Source organism: Pogoniulus pusillus, chromosome 10, assembly GCF_015220805.1.
Source record: "Pogoniulus pusillus isolate bPogPus1 chromosome 10, bPogPus1.pri, whole genome shotgun sequence".
Taxonomy (NCBI): Eukaryota; Metazoa; Chordata; class Aves; order Piciformes; family Lybiidae; genus Pogoniulus; species Pogoniulus pusillus.
In genome coordinates, this window is record NC_087273.1 from 12,077,417 (window position 1) to 12,096,783 (window position 19,367).

A 19,367-nucleotide genomic window follows, 5' to 3' on the forward strand; every position below is an offset into this window, starting at 1 on the left:
CTATCTGCATTAAGTACCTAGTTTGAAGTGAGATGTCTTGTTCTTGAGTATGTTTGTGTCTCTTCAGTGAGTGGACAGATGGCTAGGATTTGGAGGTGGTAGAGGCACCGTCCCTGGGGGTCTTCAAGAAAAGACTGGATGAGGCACTTAGTGCCATGGTCTAGTTGATTGGATAGGGCTGGGTGATAGGTTGGACTGGATGGTCTTGGAGGTCTCTTCCAACCTGGTTGATTCTATGATTCTATGAGTAAATCCCAGCATACCTGACTCCTGCTGATTTCTTGTGGGCAAGGATGGGGGGGATTCTTGGATTAGACCATATGTTTATTGCTCTTCCTTCCAGACACTTTTACAGGCTGTTATAGATTGCTCACTTAGGTGTTTGCCACTGCTGAACTATTTGGGAGCCAGCAGGAGGCACCTGGCACGTAGAGCTGCTTGGGAGTCAGTCTGCTGGCTCTGTTTTCAAGAGGAAAATAACTACTGGGCAGAGCAGACTGCTCTTCTAGAAGGATCATAGCAGCGTTGTCATGCACATTGTCCTCTGTCCTGGATGAAGCATGTTTTGAAGTTTCCAGTGTTTTATCTCACTTCCCATTTGTTGTTATTTTATGTTTGAAGGATTTTTTTCCTTGTTTTTAGTAAGAAAATCAGACCCAGCAAATGCAGATGTGTGATGTTTTCTGAACACCTGAAAAGGGAAGGAACAGCTGTTCGACAGTTTAGTTGTGGATTTTGTTAGAGCTGTGCATTCATTTGTTGGAACAATGTCTGGGTTTTGTTAACAGTTTAGAGAAAAGGCATTTTTGTGAAAGATAAAATCTTTATATAAGAGCTGAACTTCATAGAGAGCTGCAACCCATCCTGGCTGATTGGGATGTGAGAAAGGATTGACCTTTCAAAATAAGAGAGAAGCCCAGGAGAGAGATCAGTGCAAACTAGATAGGCTGTTACTTCTAGAGTTCTCAGGTGTTCAGCTTTTTCCTGTGTACAGTCAGACATGAAGTTCCCCAATTTTTGTTCATCTCGCTGTGAAGAAATTTAGGTGATGTGATTGAACCTGCTATGAGTTTGTCCGAAGCAATTCATGAGGCTTGAAAAGCCAGTGTTCAAGAAATATTTTCAGCTGAGATGGGATTTTTTTTTTAAAGTAATGATCCCTTATTAATGGCTATATAAGAATGGGGGAAGATAAACTTCATGTGTTATCTGGTAAAATCTATGACTGGAGGCTAGTAAAAGTTCAGTGTGGGGGTCTTGTGGGCCACTGACAGGGTAGAAAGAGTCAGGAGTTTTTAAAGGAAAGAAAAAGAGAAAATTGTATTAGTTAAAATTGTTTAATATCCCAGGCATATAAATAAATCAGACCACATAGTCCTTCTTATGAACATTCCCTTCACAGAAATACAATAAATAATTAAATTAGAGCTGTCACTTGGTATAAAAATAAAGAATCATCTCAGGAAAACTAAATATACAGAGTTGTATATAGCATGCTAAAACACATCTTGAAGTGCCTGCAAAGGACACTTATGACCAAAATCATAAATACATGGTAAAACCTCCCTGGGAGGTAAGGAGCTTTTATGGCTTACTCTATGTACCCAGTTAACAAAACTTATGTGGTTTCTGCAGAGAGTGCAGTTAGTACAAAGAAAGGTCATCTTACAAATAAAAAGAGTCTGTACACCTCTGGAATTGTGATAACTGGACCTTCCTAGGGTTACAAGTTCCTGCTGGGTCATCTTCATTTTTTCTCTTGAGAATGGTGTGGAAGAACAAGACGATGTCTTCTTGCAGCCTCTTCTGTCCTTCGCTGATTTCCTGTTCAAGTAACCCTGGATAAGGCATTCAGCCTGTCCTAACTCTAACAGAGGGCTAGCTTGAGGGCTCATGGTGGAAGTCAAAGCCTATTTTAAGACTACAGAGTTGCCCACAGTAATTGTGCTGACGTTGCCCAGAACTGTGCTGTTAACTAAAACCAGCTGCAATAATTTTCTGGTTACTATTCCCCATCCATATCCGGACTCGGTTGTCCAATAAGTACAGTTCTCTGCAAGATCTCAGAACAATCAGTCCTCTAAGTTGTATTTGCTGCAGTTCTCTATTTCTTTTTAGTCCTATGAGCATTTTTAATTAATTTGTTCTGTAGGTACTAGAAATAGCCTCAATTAACAAAAACCCTTAAGCACTGTGCTTGGGGTGATAAGAGCCATAGTTTACAAACAGTGGAGCAAGTCACTAAACTAATAGCTACATAACTTACTGCATTACATGCTGCATCATATACACAACCTAGAAATTGTTCCAGTCTAGGCAGGAGTAACTAGTTAGCTTATGACATTCTGGTAGGAAGTTGCTTTTCTGTCATAAAACATCTGTCCCAAGTACCAAAGTTGCTTCTCAGTGCTTTACAAGTATAACTAATAAATACATAATGTACAATGTTCTCTTTGTTAGGCTGTGCTAATCACATTTCATCTGCACAATGAGAATTGCAACAGACTCTTTAGAATATCTTTTTAAACATGCTTAGAAAACTATTGGAAAAGACATTTGCTTAAAAAAAACAAACCAAACAATCATACTGTGTTCTTTATACCACAATAAAGAACTCTGCACCTGGAAATATTCTGTGGAGGTGAATGAAGAGTACTCATCTATTGGTAGGCCTTTCAGGACTTGCCCCAAAAAGCACTTAGTTCGTGACAGAGACATTCAACTTAGCCTGACCATAAAGATTTAAATGTGATGTTGGGGACTCTGCAATTGCAGGACTTACTTAAAAAATTTCCCAGTTGTTTTTATCCTGATTGAAAGTAATTTTTACTTTCTCTACTTCTGTAACAATAAAATGCTTTGCAGATGGAGCAGCAGCTTTGCATATTGCTTAGCAATTGGCGATTAAGGGACTTCATGGGTAACAGAGTCAAGGAAATGGAAATCAAAGGTGCGGAACACCATTTAAACTTAGTAGCTTGATTACTTACATCTGAAGGGTAGTTCACATTTAGAATGTGAATTCTCATGCACAAATGTGGAAATATGGAGGTGTGAGATAGACATTACTCAGAGGAAGACTGGATTTTGAAACAGGAAAAAAAAATCACATAAAAATGATCACCACCAGAACAATGATGATCAGAGTAGAAATTCGGCTTGGTTTTGCCATGAGGACCTTTCTCCCTTCTTTGACATATGTTTTTGAGGAGGTTCACATTTCGGGGCAGTAAAATTGCAGAGGCAGAAAACCTTTTTGAATTAAGTTTTCCTTTAGGCTGCCATTGGTAGGAATGGAATTTTTTTTCATGCAGCCTCATTTTTGGAGGTAACTAAGCTTGTCATTTTCCATTGGAACACTAGATGTACTTTTCCAGTTTCCTCTCTATACCACATTGCTCTTAAGTAAAGGTAAAATTAGATGAAAGGTTATTTTTTTACTGGAAGGCTTTACACTGTCTTCTAAGATAGTCTCCTCATGTGAGGCTAATATTTGTTTGTGAGAAAACAGTTGCTTCTCATATGGAAGAGTCTAGAGATACCAAATCATTGCAAGATGGATATAGTGGCATATAATTAAGCTGCTAAAAAAACTAGCTCTAAGTACTCTAATACTCTTACTTTAGAAACTGTCAGTGGTATCTCTGGCCACAATTCCACAGAAATGTTCAGGATTCAGATGCTGTACAGACAAGCTTCTACATAACAGAATAAACTTGACAGTTTTTAAAGAAAAAATGCCAATTAAAACTTAAAACTGTAAAACTGGATCAAGAGTGGAGAGCAGGAATAGTGTTCACTGTATGTGAATGAATGTAAGGTACTGTCTTCTGGGAAAGATCAGTATCCATTGAGCTGCTTTATACTGAATGCCCATCAGCCATTTCTGCAGTGGCTGGTCATACCAGCCAGTCATGCTTCTGCTTTGTTTATCACCCTAAGCTGAGGGAGTCTGGATGGAATTCCAGCATCTGCAATGTGTTTTTCCTCACAGAACCCTGTATTTCCACTTAAAAATGTGGGTGGCTACTCTCCCTATTGAAACCCATGGCACCCGTGCTTCAAGATGGGCAGAGGTCTGAGCTGTGCCATGCAGTGTGATTTTTAAATGTTTTTTTCCAGTATTTATACTACAATTAAATGCTGTTTTTCCTTAGTTAAAGCTAAGATACAGTCTGATAACTTAGAAATAAACCTCTGTTTGTGCTATGACTGTAGATTAGGAACTCTATCCAGCTAGATACCTTTTGAGGCTTCAAAGTCTCTGCTAATTTTTTGTTGGTTTTCTTTGAAAAGTTTCAGGCATCTCTGCATGAGATTCATTTAGCTCAAAGCAAAAACACAGGAGTAGCCATCTCCTGTATTCCTGCTTCAGCAGAAAGTGATAGTTAAGTCCCTTAAGAGAACCTATTTCTGTGAAATTGTAGTTTAGTTTTCACTGTTTTGAAACATCATCCATCTTACTAATAGACATCCAGATATGACTCCTTAACATTGTGGGAGAAGCTTCCACTTACCACACACATACAAAGCACAGCGTAATTGCAATGGAAAATATTTACATTTTTCACTTTAAATTACATAGTGTCTGCTTTAAAAAGTAGATTTCAGTAGCCTTCAGCTCTGCTTTGTCCTACATCAGGCCTTGATTAACTGTAAAAACAACACATGGTTAGAAATAGCGTAGCATAAGGAAACCTGTCCTTGTTTGCAGAACGTCAGATAGCACCCAGGAGGAATCACCCCTGATTACCTTTTGGATTAGTTTTTCAAAGCTCTTCAAAAACTCTTTGGGACTTTTTTTGTCGTAAGATTCACACGTAGAGTCGCACTGCTGGAGGACAGAGAAAATCACGGCATTGCAAAACAGCTCATCAGGATCATAAACAACACTTTGTTAATGAATAATCAAAGCCTTTTGCAATCTGAAAAGCTGAGATACAGGCTGCTTCAGAAAGGGAAGGAATACAGCAGTGACACCTTTAGTTGATACTTCTTGCTGGAATCCCTGACCTTTTGTCTGGCACATAGTGTGGTTGCCAGCTGCGTACTTGCAATTGCTGGGATCAGAGCAAACACCTCTTCCAGAAATACAGAAAATTGGGCACTTCTAATTTCCAGAGTCATGAAATGCAGATAATTTGTTGTAAGAAATTTCCTTTCTGTAATGCCACCGTGACAGCTAGTGTCCACTATAGAAAATGAGGAGCAGTGATCACCAATTATGAGCACTGTGAAGAAATCTTACCTTTTCAGAGCTGCTGATGGTGAATCTTTTCAAGACTTTAACAGTTTGGATGAGTGTAGCGTTGACTCGGCTGCTTTCTGGCTGTAACTTCAGTATGCCCTGCTGGAAGCAGGTCACGTCTGTGAACAGGCATCCATCCTAGGGCAGGAAAAGAAGGAGCAGCTTTAGAACTAGTCTTGTAACTTTTTTTTTCCCTGCATGTTGTGATCCATGTGCAAAAGTAAGGATATTAATCGAGGCAATTTAGCTGTGGTTTTAGACACTTGATAGATCTTTTGTTCTTTCATAATTACTGAAATACTTCCTCACAAAATATATGTCTGAAATGTGTCTGCTTGGATATTCTTCATGATAGCAGTTGGAAAAAAAAAAGTGCTGCTGAAGAATAGATCATATCTTTACAAAAGAAAATATTCATGCTTGTGATTGTAAAAAACAACATCCCTCTGGATTGTTCCTCAGCACTACATTTGGCAGTAGACTATTTTTCTTCTTTTTAGTGGCATTTCTAATATTACCTACTTAATGGTTCCATTTGAATTGATATAAAACTGTGTATTTTCAGATACTATTGAAATGTTCATTCTTGGGGAGTGAAGGTGATAAATAAGTTTACTTACTCAAGGGAAAAGAGGGATGAAGGATGAAGGGCAGGATAAGGAACCAGTCTCCTGGCAATTGTTTTACTGTGTGCTTTAAATTCAGGTGCACATTAAACCTATGTCAAGGAAAGTAAGCACCAGCTGTATCGAACTTGAAAATGAAGGCATCTGTTATCAATGATAGAACTGTTCTGTTGCTGCTGCTTATCTGGCATTAAAGCAACCTGCCCTTTTGCTTCCATGTCGCAGCTGCATATTAATTCTGCTGATGCTAACAGAAAGACCCAGAAGCTCTCCAAAATCTCCTTTCCTGTGCAGCAGTTTTTTTCTATTCCCTATAGAAAATACCACACAGCTATAGAAAATACCACCAAAAGTAATCTATAGGCAATGGAGAAAGAGAAGTGATCATTACCAAAGCAAATTTCTAACTAGCTTTCTGTTTTCCAGAGAAGGAAGCCTTTAGACCTGCTGATTACACATGCTAGGAAAGCTCCAAAGCCATTGTTCCTGTTTTGAATACCAATTCCTACCTAAGCTAAATCTCATCTGGCTTATTAGGTGCTGCTGATGTTTGGTGAGGACAAGGCAAGGTTCTGCTATGTTGCTTATCACAGATTTTAGCACCGATATTTCATGTTGGCCAGATAGAATTTCTTTTCCTTGAAAACCACACATTTATGTTTGTTTCGAGCTTCTTACCGTAACCCGACTTGCTTACTGGAAAAAAGACTCGTTTTTGAAGAGATCAATTTTCCAGCTGAAACTGAAAACACTTCTGCCTCATCTATGAGGAGCTGAGAAACCAGCTTTTCTCATATAAGCTGCTGCCTTTTTGGTTTTTTGGCTGAGTTTGCAGTTAGATGTAGACAGGCCAACAGTCAGAGAGCCAGGAGGTTGGTGGGGCTTGTTGTGATGCATTTAGCGCTTTGATGAAGGGGGATTAAAGAGCATAAACCACTGGCAACGTCGGAGGGGGACTAGGCAAACACAAAATACTCACAGCAGATGCAATTTGCAGCACTACTCTGCATCTGACTCTAACCTTATAGGTTAAGCCTGAAAAGCCTTCATTTCCTGAGCTAGTGATCAGGGTTAGATGCTGATCCAGTCTGAATCAGTGCTGGGTCACTGGCCTCTGCTGCATTATCAATCACTACCAATAAATCTCATTTTCCCTCTGGTCTTGAATCACATTTTCCTCTTGAGCTGATATCCTTTGATCATTTAAACTTCTTACCTCCCTTATTTCTCTAATTAAAAAAAATAAAATTCATTGTTGACTATATGAGGAAATTGAGTGGGATTGAATTGGAGGCTAGCACTCAGTCCACTTAGAGAAAGTCAAAACAAATAGTTATAAAACCACTGAATTTTGAATGTTATGAAAGGTTATTTATAATTTTGAGCTATAAAAGGTAGTCTTCTTCCAGAATATTCAGGGCCAAATGTAAATCTGACAGAAGTAGGTTAACAGAGAAGCAATATTTCAAATGCAGTTACATGAAAATCTAGTTTCATTAGGGTGTTATTGCACCTAATCAATGTGAGTGCAGCTTTACCACATGGTAATTCATCCCTTAGTGTCTGGTCAATGCAGTTAATGTAAATTTCACCCTGTAGAATGAAAAGCTTGTAAATATGGTTGCTGGTGATCGTTACTATTGGCACACTAATACTATTTTTGTCAGATATTGGGCCTGTGTCTACTTTCTAAATATGTGAGTTCTGTCTCTAGTTTTCAGTGGAGGTATTTGAGACTTTCCAGCATCAGCCTGTGAAGCCCAAAGCTGCAACTGAGCTGTCTTCCTTCCTGAGGCAACCAAAATTGTTTTGAGAAAGAAACAAACCAACACAAGCAGGTTAAGCGATTAGTCACTAGTTGTAATTGCTTTGTTTCGGAGGTGCTGGCAACACAGTGACAAACAAAATGACAGCTAATCATCTCTTTCTTTTCACTTTGACACCATAAGTTAGTAAGAGTGCTCAGAAAACCCCAGCAATTAGTTACTGTGCGTTAGGTTCTCGCAGTGCAGTTGTTTCTAGCAATGAGAAGGAATGTATCTGTTTTGGTCATGCTCCTGTATGCTTTTGGCAAGTGAAAAATGCACCCAACTGTAAAGCCTAGGATCAGGCTAGCAAAGCCTGTGTGAAATGAGGTGAGTTTTTTTTCCTTTCTTCTTTTGCAAGAGAGTTTACAGTCCTGGGTAAAGTGTATTTGCACTCTTGATGTGTTTCAAAATCCTGTGCTTGATGAACGTATTTCTACAGTGATCAAAATGGTTTGCTTTCTGAAGTGGCTGGCTGGACTCACATACCAAATTAACAGGTTCATTTAAAAGACACCTGGTCGCAGGAGAAATGCAACATTAGAATAACCATGACTTTGTTGCATAATGGAGATTATAAAAAGAAAGCAGGATACGTTCTTCACAGCTTTTAAGACATGCTGTTACTATTATTAGCCTTTGATTTCACAGCAAGTCCTGCATCCTGCCACTTTCAAGTATGCACGCATTCTCTGTGCCTCTGCTGTACTTCTCCTTCGTGCAAGATGTTCCTGACCTTGGAACATGTAAATTATCAGCATTAAATACTGTATAAATAAGTATCTGTATTAAAAAGAGATTCACAGAGACCTGATATAGTCATTTTAACTAGTTTAAATCCAAAAAGAATACTTGGAGAATGCAGATTTGTTTTCCCATCAAGAGCACAGCCTTTGCACACAAATGGTCTCAGAGAATGTGGTGTGGCTGCACAGGAGAGGAAGCTCTTGCTTTGCATTGCCATTCTTGGCATTAACTTCAGTAGGAGAAAAAGAGGGTCCCTTTGGGTTTGGCTCAGCAATGCTCCTAGAACAGCTCAAGCTCTTTGCAGCTGGAGACACTTCCACTTCCAAAACCTGCATCCCCAAGAGCACTGCTGCTCATCTGGGTCTTGTATGGATCCTCACTGTTAGCACCGATTTTTGAATAAATGAATTCTATATAAATTTGAAACTGTGGTAGAATATACATGGGATAGCAAAACAGTACTTGAGATCACATAATAGAAACCCTTCTGCTGTTAAAAATCTGGAAATAGGGAACTTTTCTTAAAGTTTTGTTTTCAGTCTAGTTTGCCTTTAGAGTACTAGGTCAGAGATTTGAATAAGGTGATATCTGCTATTTGCTATTGCAGTAAACCAGTACAATATCAAGTTAATATAATCAGAAATAAAAGTTAAAAGCAGCCTCACCACAGAGTTTTCTGGTGTATGCAGCAGTTCAACGTCCTACAATAAAACAAAGCTAAGTTAGAAAAGTTTGACATTTGAAAGTGATGTCCCTCACAAGATAACACTCTTAAGCAACACATACTGCTTGAAGATCATTTCATTATGATAAACACTTTGCTTACCTTATCTTTCACTGTGGCTTGTAAATATTTGATTGTCTTTAGAATCTGCTGGTATTTTGTTCGTTTGTGTGGAGCTGTAGTCTGTGCCACACTGAAATAGAAGAAAAGCATACAGAAAATAATCATCCTCCTCTCCATGCTAATGAGTTACGTTGTAAAATGTGCCAGGAGCAAAGATGTGCTATTCGAGATGAACACTTGGGTTTTACCTCAGGTAGGCTACTTACCTACCTATATATTGTTCCTTGCTGGAGAGGTAAAACCCACCCATTTCAATTTGGAAAGCTTTGTAGAATGGATTAATGAGTAACCCTTTTTTCTTTTCCACTGGCTAGATGCATGTGTGCAAGTTTGTGCGTAGGGGGCAGGGATTGATGGAGTGACTTGAAAAATATGCCACATCTGCACATTGGACAGGAAAAAAAAGGGTGAATTCCAATTTTCAGTTTGAGTCAAGAAATGAATGTAGTAAAAAGTAGGTATGTTTAGAAACTATGGACCTAGGTAAACAAAGATTCTGCTGGGTTTTTTTTTCTCTCTTTCTTGCAGCAGTGAATTTCTCCAATCCATCTGAGATTATTCTGTACCATGATGGAGAAATACAAGACTTCTTTTCAGAACTTAAATGTATTTCTTCTTCTTTATGGCACCAAATGATGTTTTTTTAGAAAGGGATGTCTATGAACTGCCATAGAATTCTACATTTTTTTGTCATTTTAGCATCTAAGCCAGATGAAGTTTGCTACATACTTATTTGGAACCATTACCAGGTATTTTAAGAGCGTTTTAGAGACTATGTCCACTGTTGGAGGGGGAAGCCAGAGGGAGATGCATTGCCCTGGGAGAGGTGAAGCCCTGTACCACTGGACAGATGAGAAGGGACACGGGAAGACACTACTGAATCTCGGTGAGTCTCAAGGGATGCTGCCACTTGGTGGCAGTACTCCAGTGTTTGTGGTAGATGCGCACATTTGATGGGCTCTGCAGCAGCTGGCCTCCAGGTTACTTTGGCAATTTAATAGACCCTCTTTAAAGCAGATGTGATACTGAGAGCTCTCTCGAGAGCATATAAGTGTGTTTGTTTTGTGTGAAATCCAAACAGAATCGTGTGCTTTGAAAAATGTAAGGCCAGAATAAACCCATCAAAAGAATCTGAATTAAGAAAGGAGACAAGACTCAGAATTTACTTCAAAATGTATGCCTGTTGTAATTAGGTACCTATGCTGCTTTTGGGGAAATGTGTCTAATATTTGGGAGGCATACGTTGGTGAAGGGATTTTATATCAGTAAATGTGGGTAAGCAATGTTCTCTTAAGGGCACTCCCACAGTTCTTTTTATGTAATCACAGTTTCACAGTATCATCAGTGTTGGAAGAGACCTCATAGATCATCAAGTCCAACCCTCCACCACAGAGCTCAAGGCTAGACCATGGCACCAAGTGCCACGTCCAATCCTGCCTTGATCATCCCCAGGGACGACAACTCCACCACCTCCCCGGGCAGCCCATTCCAGTGTTCAATGACTCTCTCAGTGAAGAACTTTCTCCTCACCTCCAGCCTAAATCTCCCCTGGCGCAGCCTGAGGCTGTGTCCTCTCGTTCTGGTGCTGGCCACCTGAGAGAAGAGAGCAACCTCCTCCTGGCCACAACCACCCCTCAGGTAGTTGTAGACAGCAATAAGGTCACCCTGAGCCTCCTCTTCTCCAGGCTAAACAATCCCAGCTCCCTCAGCCTCTCCTCCTAGGGCTGTGCTCGAGGCCTCTCACCAGCCTCGTCGCCCTTCTCTGGACACGCTCAAGCATCTCAGCGTCCCTCCTAAACTGGGGGGCCCAGAACTGAACACAGTACTCAAGGTGTGGTCTAACCAGTGCAGAGTACAGGGGCAGAATGACCTCCCTGCTCCTGCTGACCACACCATTCCTGATGCAGGCCAGGATGCCACTGGCTCTCTTGGTCACCTGGGCACACTGCTGGCTCATGTTCAGGCGGGTATCAATCAGTACCCCCAGATCCCTCTCTGTCTGGCTGCTCTCCAGCCACTCCGACCCCAGCCTGTATCTCTGCATGGGGTTGTTGTGGCCAAAGTGCAGCACCCTGCACTTGGAGCTGTTGAACCCCATCCCATTGGCCTCTGCCCATCTGTCCAGGCGGTCAAGGTCCTGCTGCAGAGCCCTTCTGCCCTCCAACCCAGCCACATCTGCCCCCAGCTTAGTGTCATCTGCAAACTTGCTGATGACTGAGTCAATGCCCTCATCCAGATCATCAGCTCTCACTCAAGTTAAAGGTATTTAAAGGCATTTTTCTTGAGTATTCTCCTTTTTTCCTATTTATTACTTTCAGCCCAAGCACAGTTTCTGTCACTCACTTCATGCACTACTCTCAGACAATGCAGGTGCTAGGGACATACTGGAGTGTCACTGCTGCTAATACTTCATAACACGGAGGGAAAATAACTATTTTAAATGGCTTTTATGTCTTATAATTACTTACTGATCTGGCTCTTTCATATTATCATTAATAGATGGCTGTCAACACACTGGTGTACCATTAAGTAAATTCTGCCTGGAATTAGTAGAGGACAGTTGAAGTCACTTGGACACCTTCCCTGTGAAGTTACTTTTCAAGTTAACTCTTTTCCACCTGGATGTTGAGTCCAATTCCTGTTACCTTTGTTGTCATTAATTGTTTGGCAGTTACTCATGCCAAGATATCACTGCTCATCTACGTTGAGCAGGCAGTTTCAGGACCACACAACAATTTCAGTTAACATACAATATGACTGCCAATGTGTTGTCAGAAATGCAGGGGTTAGAGGCACATAGAGCTACTGACTCCTATCATTGTACAGTCACATTGTTCACTCCCTGAGCATTTTATCATCCCAACTAGAAATACTTCACTTGTTGTAGACTGACGTTGGATTTTTTTTGTTCTTGGTGACTTACTAGGTGACAGTATGCATAACAGCATTCTGGATGCATCTGCATCTCTGGCAGTCATTTCAGATCCTGATTTTGGTCTGTGTGGCCACACAGCTCCATAGTGCAATCCTGCCTGTCTACCTAACAACCACTTCAATTTGCACTTTTTTTTCTCTTTCATAACTCATAATAATTGTATGTCTAGTGCAATGACCAGATCTTAAAACAGTGCTGCTTCTGGAGATCTAGATAACAACTGAGTGAGGTAATCAAAATGTTTAGCTCTTAATAGCCTGGACTGTCCAGAGATACTGTTGATACAGCAAAGAAATAAAAATGCAGCTTTAAAACCAAGCTTGAGCCTGATGAGCACAATTCTGAGGAGTCTGAGTCATCAGAAGCTTCATATTTAAGCAAAGCTGTTGTATTAGGCTGTGGCTACTCTTTCACATTTAGGCTTACTTAATGATCTTGCAAACAGTCCAAGTGGCAGATCCCTGCTGGTGGCTGGCCAGTTGTGCACGCTTTTTGTGGTCCCAAAAAACCAAACCTCCATGTACAGCATTGCAAAAGGCACTTACTGATGTTAGGAGATAAAATGTTTGATATGTGGTGAAGACTACTACATATTTCTTTATAAAAACTTGCTGAATGAAGGAATGGCTCTGCAACAACACTAGAGCCCATTTGGGTGATGTGTTGTAAGTGAAGCATTGTCATTTTCTACCTGAAATGTCGCAAAAATTTGGCTGTATTAATGTGCTGGTCCAGCAGGGCAATTCATGGATTTCTTGGAGGCAGACATCCACCAAATTCATAAGAGGCAAGATAACTCCATCTGATATATCCCTAAATTAAATCTATCATATCAGAAATTAGTTTTGAAGTTGCTGGAGCAATTAGAGTGGGCAGCAATATTAGGAGAAGGAAATGTCAGGTATTGGGCAATGCGGTAGTGAGTGGTTGCATGTCATGTCTCTAAATAGAGCAAGGGGACACAGTCTCAAGTTGTGCTGGGGTAGGTCTAGGCTGGATGTTAGGAGGAAGTTCTTCACAGAGAGAGTGATTGGCATTGGAATGGGCTGCCCAGGGAGGTGGTGGAGGCACCGTCCCTTGAGGTGTTCAAGAATAGCCTGTCTGAGGCACTTAGTGCCATGGTCTAGTTGACTGGCTAGGGCTGGGTGCTAGGTTGGACTGGCTGATCTTGGAGGTCTCTTCCAACCTGGTTGATTCTGTGATTCTAAAAATGTATGGTCTTCTGGTCTGGGCTAGAGGCTATAAGATCACAGTAATTGCTTGAAGAGAAGCATGCTGACAGAAGAAGTTACATGAAAGGACAGTGCAGAACCTGCTCTCTGCCTGGGCAGTGGGGAAAAGTCCTTGATATCCCTCTTACCAGGTAAGAGCGAGCGGCATGCTTTGTAAATACGTCACTTCTTTCTTGTGGCTTAGGAACATGCTGAGTCAAACAGCGACGCTCTTGCACGCAGTCGTCTGCCTGGCCACAGAGGGATGGCTGTGGAGTGGAAATGTGAAAAACCTCCCATCCCAGGCCTGCAGGGCTGAGTCCTCCTCTTTCCTCTTTGTGGCACTGCTGCCCAAATGCTGAATGACTTCGGCCCCAAAAGCCTGGTTCCCCCACCCACATTTTCCTTTACAGCGTAGCTGAATGGAGGCTTTTCCCATAGCTTAGTCATTGCTATGGCTCAGCCAAAAAAGCTGTCATGTAGAGGGCTGCTTTCAAAGAATTTTTATAACTTATATACATGAAACTTTATGTGTATGCTGTCTGTGACCTGGCAGGTGGGGAGATTGTAGGAAAGCAGAGGACAGAGTAACGCTGGAAAATGGGAGGCTAAAAAGAAGACTCTTGTGTGATGAAATTAGAACAGCTAGGCTTTAAAAGGTTTCTGACAACTTTGCCCACTAGTTTCACTCTCTTTCGATCTTATTTTCTTAATAGGCTTTGGTGTAATTCTGCCTTTTAGCCTTGCTTTGAAGAGAAAATCAAACCTGGGGAAGAAATCTATTCTTGTACTTGCCATAAAACTGAGAATGAATACAGCTCTGAATGTGGTGACCAAGGGTAGACTGCATATGACAGTGTAATCATTGACATTCTCCATAATATGCTTCAGAGGTAATTTATAGCCTGTTTCTAATCCATACTGAAGTGGATCTAACATGGATGGAAAAATAGATCCCATGCAATGCAATAAACGAAGGAATTGAAGGAATAAATGGGTAAGTCTTACAAGAGATTGAGAATTTCTGTCCTGGAAGAATGTACTGATGATTGAAGGGATACCAAGGATAAGCTTATTTTACAGAAGAGTCTTTTAATATCACATAGGGGTAATTATGTTGTGCAAAGTATTAAAGACAGTCTACTGTTGCTAGAGGACAAGAAGAGTATGATGAGTTCTCTGCTGGCCAGGCTATAAAGTGAACTGTTCTGTCCAGACAACTTTGGTGAGTGGCAAATGACTCCTCTGTCTGAAATTTGTAACGAGAGCTGGAGTGATACTGTGGGCATGCTGCTGTTCAGCCTCTGACTGTTACCAGATTGAGAAGTCACCAATTTACACCTGGAGCAGTGAACATCCTTGCCATTGGTGTTATAATCTGCTGTACTCAGTTGCAGTTAAAGCTTAGATGCTATGTCAGGTAACAGAAGAGGCAGTGTAAGAATAAAAGACAGTTGGTGGATGGGAAGTAGACCCTGCTTTTGAGAACAGAAAAAGTATTTCTGAATCTAGAATATCCCTGTTCATGGTTTTATCTAAGCTTTAGAAACATCTTCAGCTAGTGAAGATGCATGAGAAATGCAGATGTTCTTGTAATGCCTCTTTTTTTTTGTACCAGCCACTAATGTCTTGCTTCCCTCTCATTCAGCAGGAGTGGGTGATTATGACTATAAAGCAGAACAGTTTAACAGCAATTGTATATACATTGAATACCTAGGTCAACCCAGTGAGGTTTGTTACACAGCTTCATGGATGTATTTCTTGACAGCTTAGCAGTTTATTACCTACCAATAATGGACCATATTGAGAAAATGCCTTGTAAACATCCAGAGCCAGAGACCAGCCTAGACCTGTATATACAGAGCCAGATACTCAACCCTGTACTCAACACTGGTTGGGCCACACCTTGAGAGCTGTGTCCAGTTCTGGGCTTCTCAATTTAATAGAGATGTTGAGATACTGGAGTGTGTCCAGAGAAAGGTGACAAAGCTGGTGAGAGGTCTGTAACACAAAGCCTATGAGGAGAGGCTGAGGGAGCTGGGGTTGTTTAGCCTGGAGAAGAGGAGGCTCAGGGGTGACCTCATTGCTGTCTGCAACTACCTGAAGGGAGGTTGTAGCCAGGTGGAAGTCAGTCTCTTCTCCCAGGCAACCAGCAACAGAACAAGGGGACACAGGTGTCAAGTTGTGCTGGAGGAGGTGTAAGCTGAATGTTAGGAGGGAGTTCTTAACAGAAAGAGTGATTTGCCATTGGAATGGGCTGCCCAAGGAGGCAATGAAGTTGCTGTCCCTGGAGGTGTTCAAGCAAAGCCTGGATGAGGCACTTAGTGCCATGGTCTAGTTGATTGGACAGGGCTGGGTGCTAGGTTGGACTGGATGCTCTTGGAGGTCTCTTCCAACCTGGTTGATTCTATGTCCTTTCAGGTCTTTAATGCAGGAGCAGCCTCCCACATCCTGGGTTACACCTTTCTCTGCACATAGGGTGGAAGAAGCCTTGCTGGGTCACCAGGTCTGGTCTCTGCCATTGCAGACATCTACGTCATATAGTTCCTTTCACATCTCAGCTAAAAACTCCTGTGTAAGCCTTATCAGTTCCATCTCTGCAACAGTAAGAGCTTAGAGCTTTTCTGTGCCTGAGCTGTGTTCCAGCATTTATAGGGCAGCTTCATTCTTATTTCAAGTACTGCTAATAATCTTTTCCCACTACCAGAGGACAGCCACATTCAGAAGACAAGGCAGCAGTTGACAGGAAATCAAGCTACCACAGTTCTCTTGACAATTTGAGGGCAGAAAGGAGTTGTTTAGCTGAAAGCCACAGGCAAGGAGGGGTGCAGGTAAAAAGCAAGAACAAGCAGTGCACCTCTTCTGTGTTGCAGCAGTCACTTCTGCAGCTCTAGTGCTCGGTAGCACTGCACTGCAGACTTCAGGCCTGGTGACCCAGCAGCACAGAGTCTTTCTACTGCAGAAGTGTTTTGTGTGTGTAATAGACATTTCCTGATGACACCACTCAGACGCTATGGCCTGAGTGTGGTAGTACTGACACTCAAGAATGTATGTTGTGCTCCTACAAAGTGTTCAGAAAGAAAAGTAAAAAATGCAGATGGTAGACAAGGGAGTGAGCAGAATGGCACAGCACAAAATGCTACTGCTGTCGTTTAGTCAGAGCAAAGTTACTTCTGTGTTATATCAGTGGCATAAAACAAGTTACCTCCAAACCATTAAAGACTCAATAAGGACAAGACTTGTGCAGTCTGCTGCAGCCTGTGGGAATGTCCTACAAACCTTACTCATAAACCCTGGGCAGCTGGATCTTCCTTGCATGCCAGTGGGTATGACACTAGCTCATGTTTCGTTATCTAAGTGATGGGTTTGCTAGTGCAGGTTCTTCTGGAAGTTCTCTCTGGTTTTGGTGGGGCTGATGGGCTGGCGTAGGACCTCCACAGCAGCACAATGGGTCCCCTCTCACTTAGTCTAGAGCAAAATACAGGGTGCAACCAGTGAGGGGCTGTGGCCCCTTTTCCTTCCTCTCCAGCTAGTCTGGCCTGATTTTACCTTCCTAAAATGCCTCCTAGATAAAACTACTTTGGAGAAAAAAAAAAACCAAAACAACCCCCCCAAAAAACACAAGAGTTTTAATGTTTTAAAATGCTTTAGGTTTTGTCATGTCTTGGTAGGAGATGACTAAATACTACTTTTATTTCTTACTAGTTTCACTTTCTGGTTCTCAGATATCCCCAAAATATTTCAGGTTGTCCCCTGCTTCATATATGTGTGTAAGTTTACTGTGTATACACAGTTTCTCTTGGGATTATTTTTAATGTTAGTGTTTGTTTCAAGTTGTACAAAATCATTCCCGCTGTTCTCCTACCCATTGTTTTTTTTCATTGTCTCCCTAGGCCCAGGAGCAATGTCAGTCATACCCTGCACCTCTGTTGCACTGCAAGAATAGTGAGGACAGGAGTAGTGTGGATTGGAGGATTTGCCTCCCTCCTTTTGGAGTGATTCCAAACACTTGCCTGCAGACCAACTCTTCAGCTTCTGCATGCTACCACTGTGTGTGCTGCAAAGCACTGGATCAGTGAGCAGGTGTGTTTGGATGTATTTCAGCTCCTGCGCCACAGAAGTATCCAAAAGGATGGCTGAGACAGAAGCCATCCCTGCAGATCTTAGGATGCAGTAATACAAGTGATTTATAATTCAGGTTACAGCCACTTCTCTATCCTGGCATTGCAGTTTATTGCAGTCTGGGGAGCCTCTGTTACAGTGGCTTATGTTATTAAAATGATTAAAAATTCCTTTTGAATCAATTCTGCTTTCTCCTTAACACAACTGACAGATTTGCAGATTGCAGTGAGTTGCTAGAAGTGAGAAACTGGCCTTATTACTGATCAGTACTGTGCATCACCTACACAAGGAGTACCTCCTCAGCAGGCAAGGCTGAGGGGCCAGTGCGTGTCCCTCAGCAACACCATTCCAGAAACAGCAGCTTGGTGCTGCTACAAGTAGTCCTTTAGCTGTGACTGAAAAACCAATTTCTGTCAGAATTTATGCTAAGGAAGAGGATTTAGTCTTTATTCTGCAGTCCAGTCTGCATCTAACACTGTATAATTGCATCACTTGGGCAGGATTTGTTATTTTTCAGGCAGTTCTATCAATAAAATTTCTGATGTAATTTAACTCTATGAATGCAGAGCTATCACGAGTAGGAAGTGTGCTGGGGGAAGTATAGGCTGGATGCTAGGAGGAAGTTCTTCTCTGAGAGAGTGATTGGCATTGCAATGGGCTGCCCAAGGAGGTGGTGGAGTCACTATCCCTGAAAGTGTTCAAGAGGGGACTGGCTGAGGCACTTAGTGCCATGGTCTAGTTGACTGCATAGGGCTGGGTGCTAGGTTGAACTGGATGATCTTGGAGGTCTCTTCCAACCTGGTTGATTCTATGATTCTATTCTGTTTCTCAGACAGGAGTTTTCCCATGAGTTTAATACACTTAGTTACGACTTTACACCTACACAATCAAATAGCAGATGTTTTTTTTACTGCAGTTAGGGAATGCTCCCAGGTGACTAGCTCATGCTTTCTTTAACAGATAAAACTTCAATATATTAGTAAAAAACACAGATTTTCTCAGTAAAAAAAGTCTTCAGTTGTCTCTGTCTTCCTCTCTAACTAGATGTATATAACAGACAGAAATGTGCGTGCTTGTGCCTACAGATATTGCTTCTCTCCGCACACACAGATTTGCTCTGTAGCACAGTTGCTTTGCATGATATGTTTCATTTTTTTTCACAGGTCAGCACCTTAAGCGAACCCTGGAAAAACTTTTGTGTGATCAGTCATCAATCTGCAGCAGCAGTGCTCGTTTGGTAAAGGTAGTCTTGGATAAAAAGCTGAATGCTGTGGTTTCAGTGACTTATTGTTGAAACTTTGTGGTTTCTGTGTAGGAGGCTGTATAGGCTGGACACGTTTGACATCCTTGTTTCTGACCTGTGAAATCTGTACATCTAATTTATGAAAGTTATCTCTGGTTTAATTCTATTCTTTTTTAAATGAAGTCAACATATTTTTCCTTGCATTCAGTGGAAACAACAATGGAAATGTTGTAAGCTGTACCGTGAGCTTGTTTTGACCTTGTAAAGAGAGAAGAATCAAGATATTCTTGATTATTCATTAAGATTTAAGAAGGAAGCTAAATACAGGGAGTTAAAGGTGAAAGGAAAGCAATTCTCAGGTCTGGAGACAAAGAAATTAACCATGGGAAGTGACACAACCACTATAAAAGAAAAATCTTCTGAGTGAGTATTTGATTTTAAAAACCCTAAACAACTAACTGAAGTAATTTAGAATAAACCACAGCTGTGGTCCCCTGTGGGGTTAACCAGTGGTTCAGCTGGTCTAAACAAACAAACAGATTTACCTTAAACATAAATCTAGGACTGATGAGCCTAAAGGTAG

At 41.4% G+C, this 19,367-nt stretch overlaps 1 protein-coding gene across 1 annotated transcript; it reads right to left on the reverse strand.

Moving 5' to 3' along the window:
• Nucleotides 1-4,586: 4,586 nt before the first annotated feature.
• On the reverse strand, nt 4,587-9,390 carry IL21 (interleukin 21). The gene is made up of 5 exons (XM_064150411.1): nt 9,253-9,390; nt 9,092-9,127; nt 5,249-5,386; nt 4,754-4,834; nt 4,587-4,653 (listed from the first exon to the last, which is right to left on the reverse strand). Exons 1-5 carry the CDS (start codon nt 9,388-9,390, stop codon nt 4,639-4,641), a joined length of 408 nt encoding a protein of 135 aa, XP_064006481.1. The 3' UTR covers nt 4,587-4,638.
• Between the last annotated feature and the right edge of the window lie 9,977 nt (nt 9,391-19,367).

Coding starts and splice junctions, on each gene's coding strand:
- IL21 (XM_064150411.1), bottom strand. CDS start 9,390: ATGGAGAGGAGGATGATTATTTTCTGTATGCTTTTCTTCTATTTCAGT. Junction 9,128..9,252: donor AAGCCACAGTGAAAGATAAG/GTAAGCAAAGTG, acceptor GTTTTATTGTAG/GACGTTGAACTGCTGCATAC. Junction 4,835..5,248: donor CCATCAGCAGCTCTGAAAAG/GTAAGATTTCTT, acceptor TCTGTCCTCCAG/CAGTGCGACTCTACGTGTGA.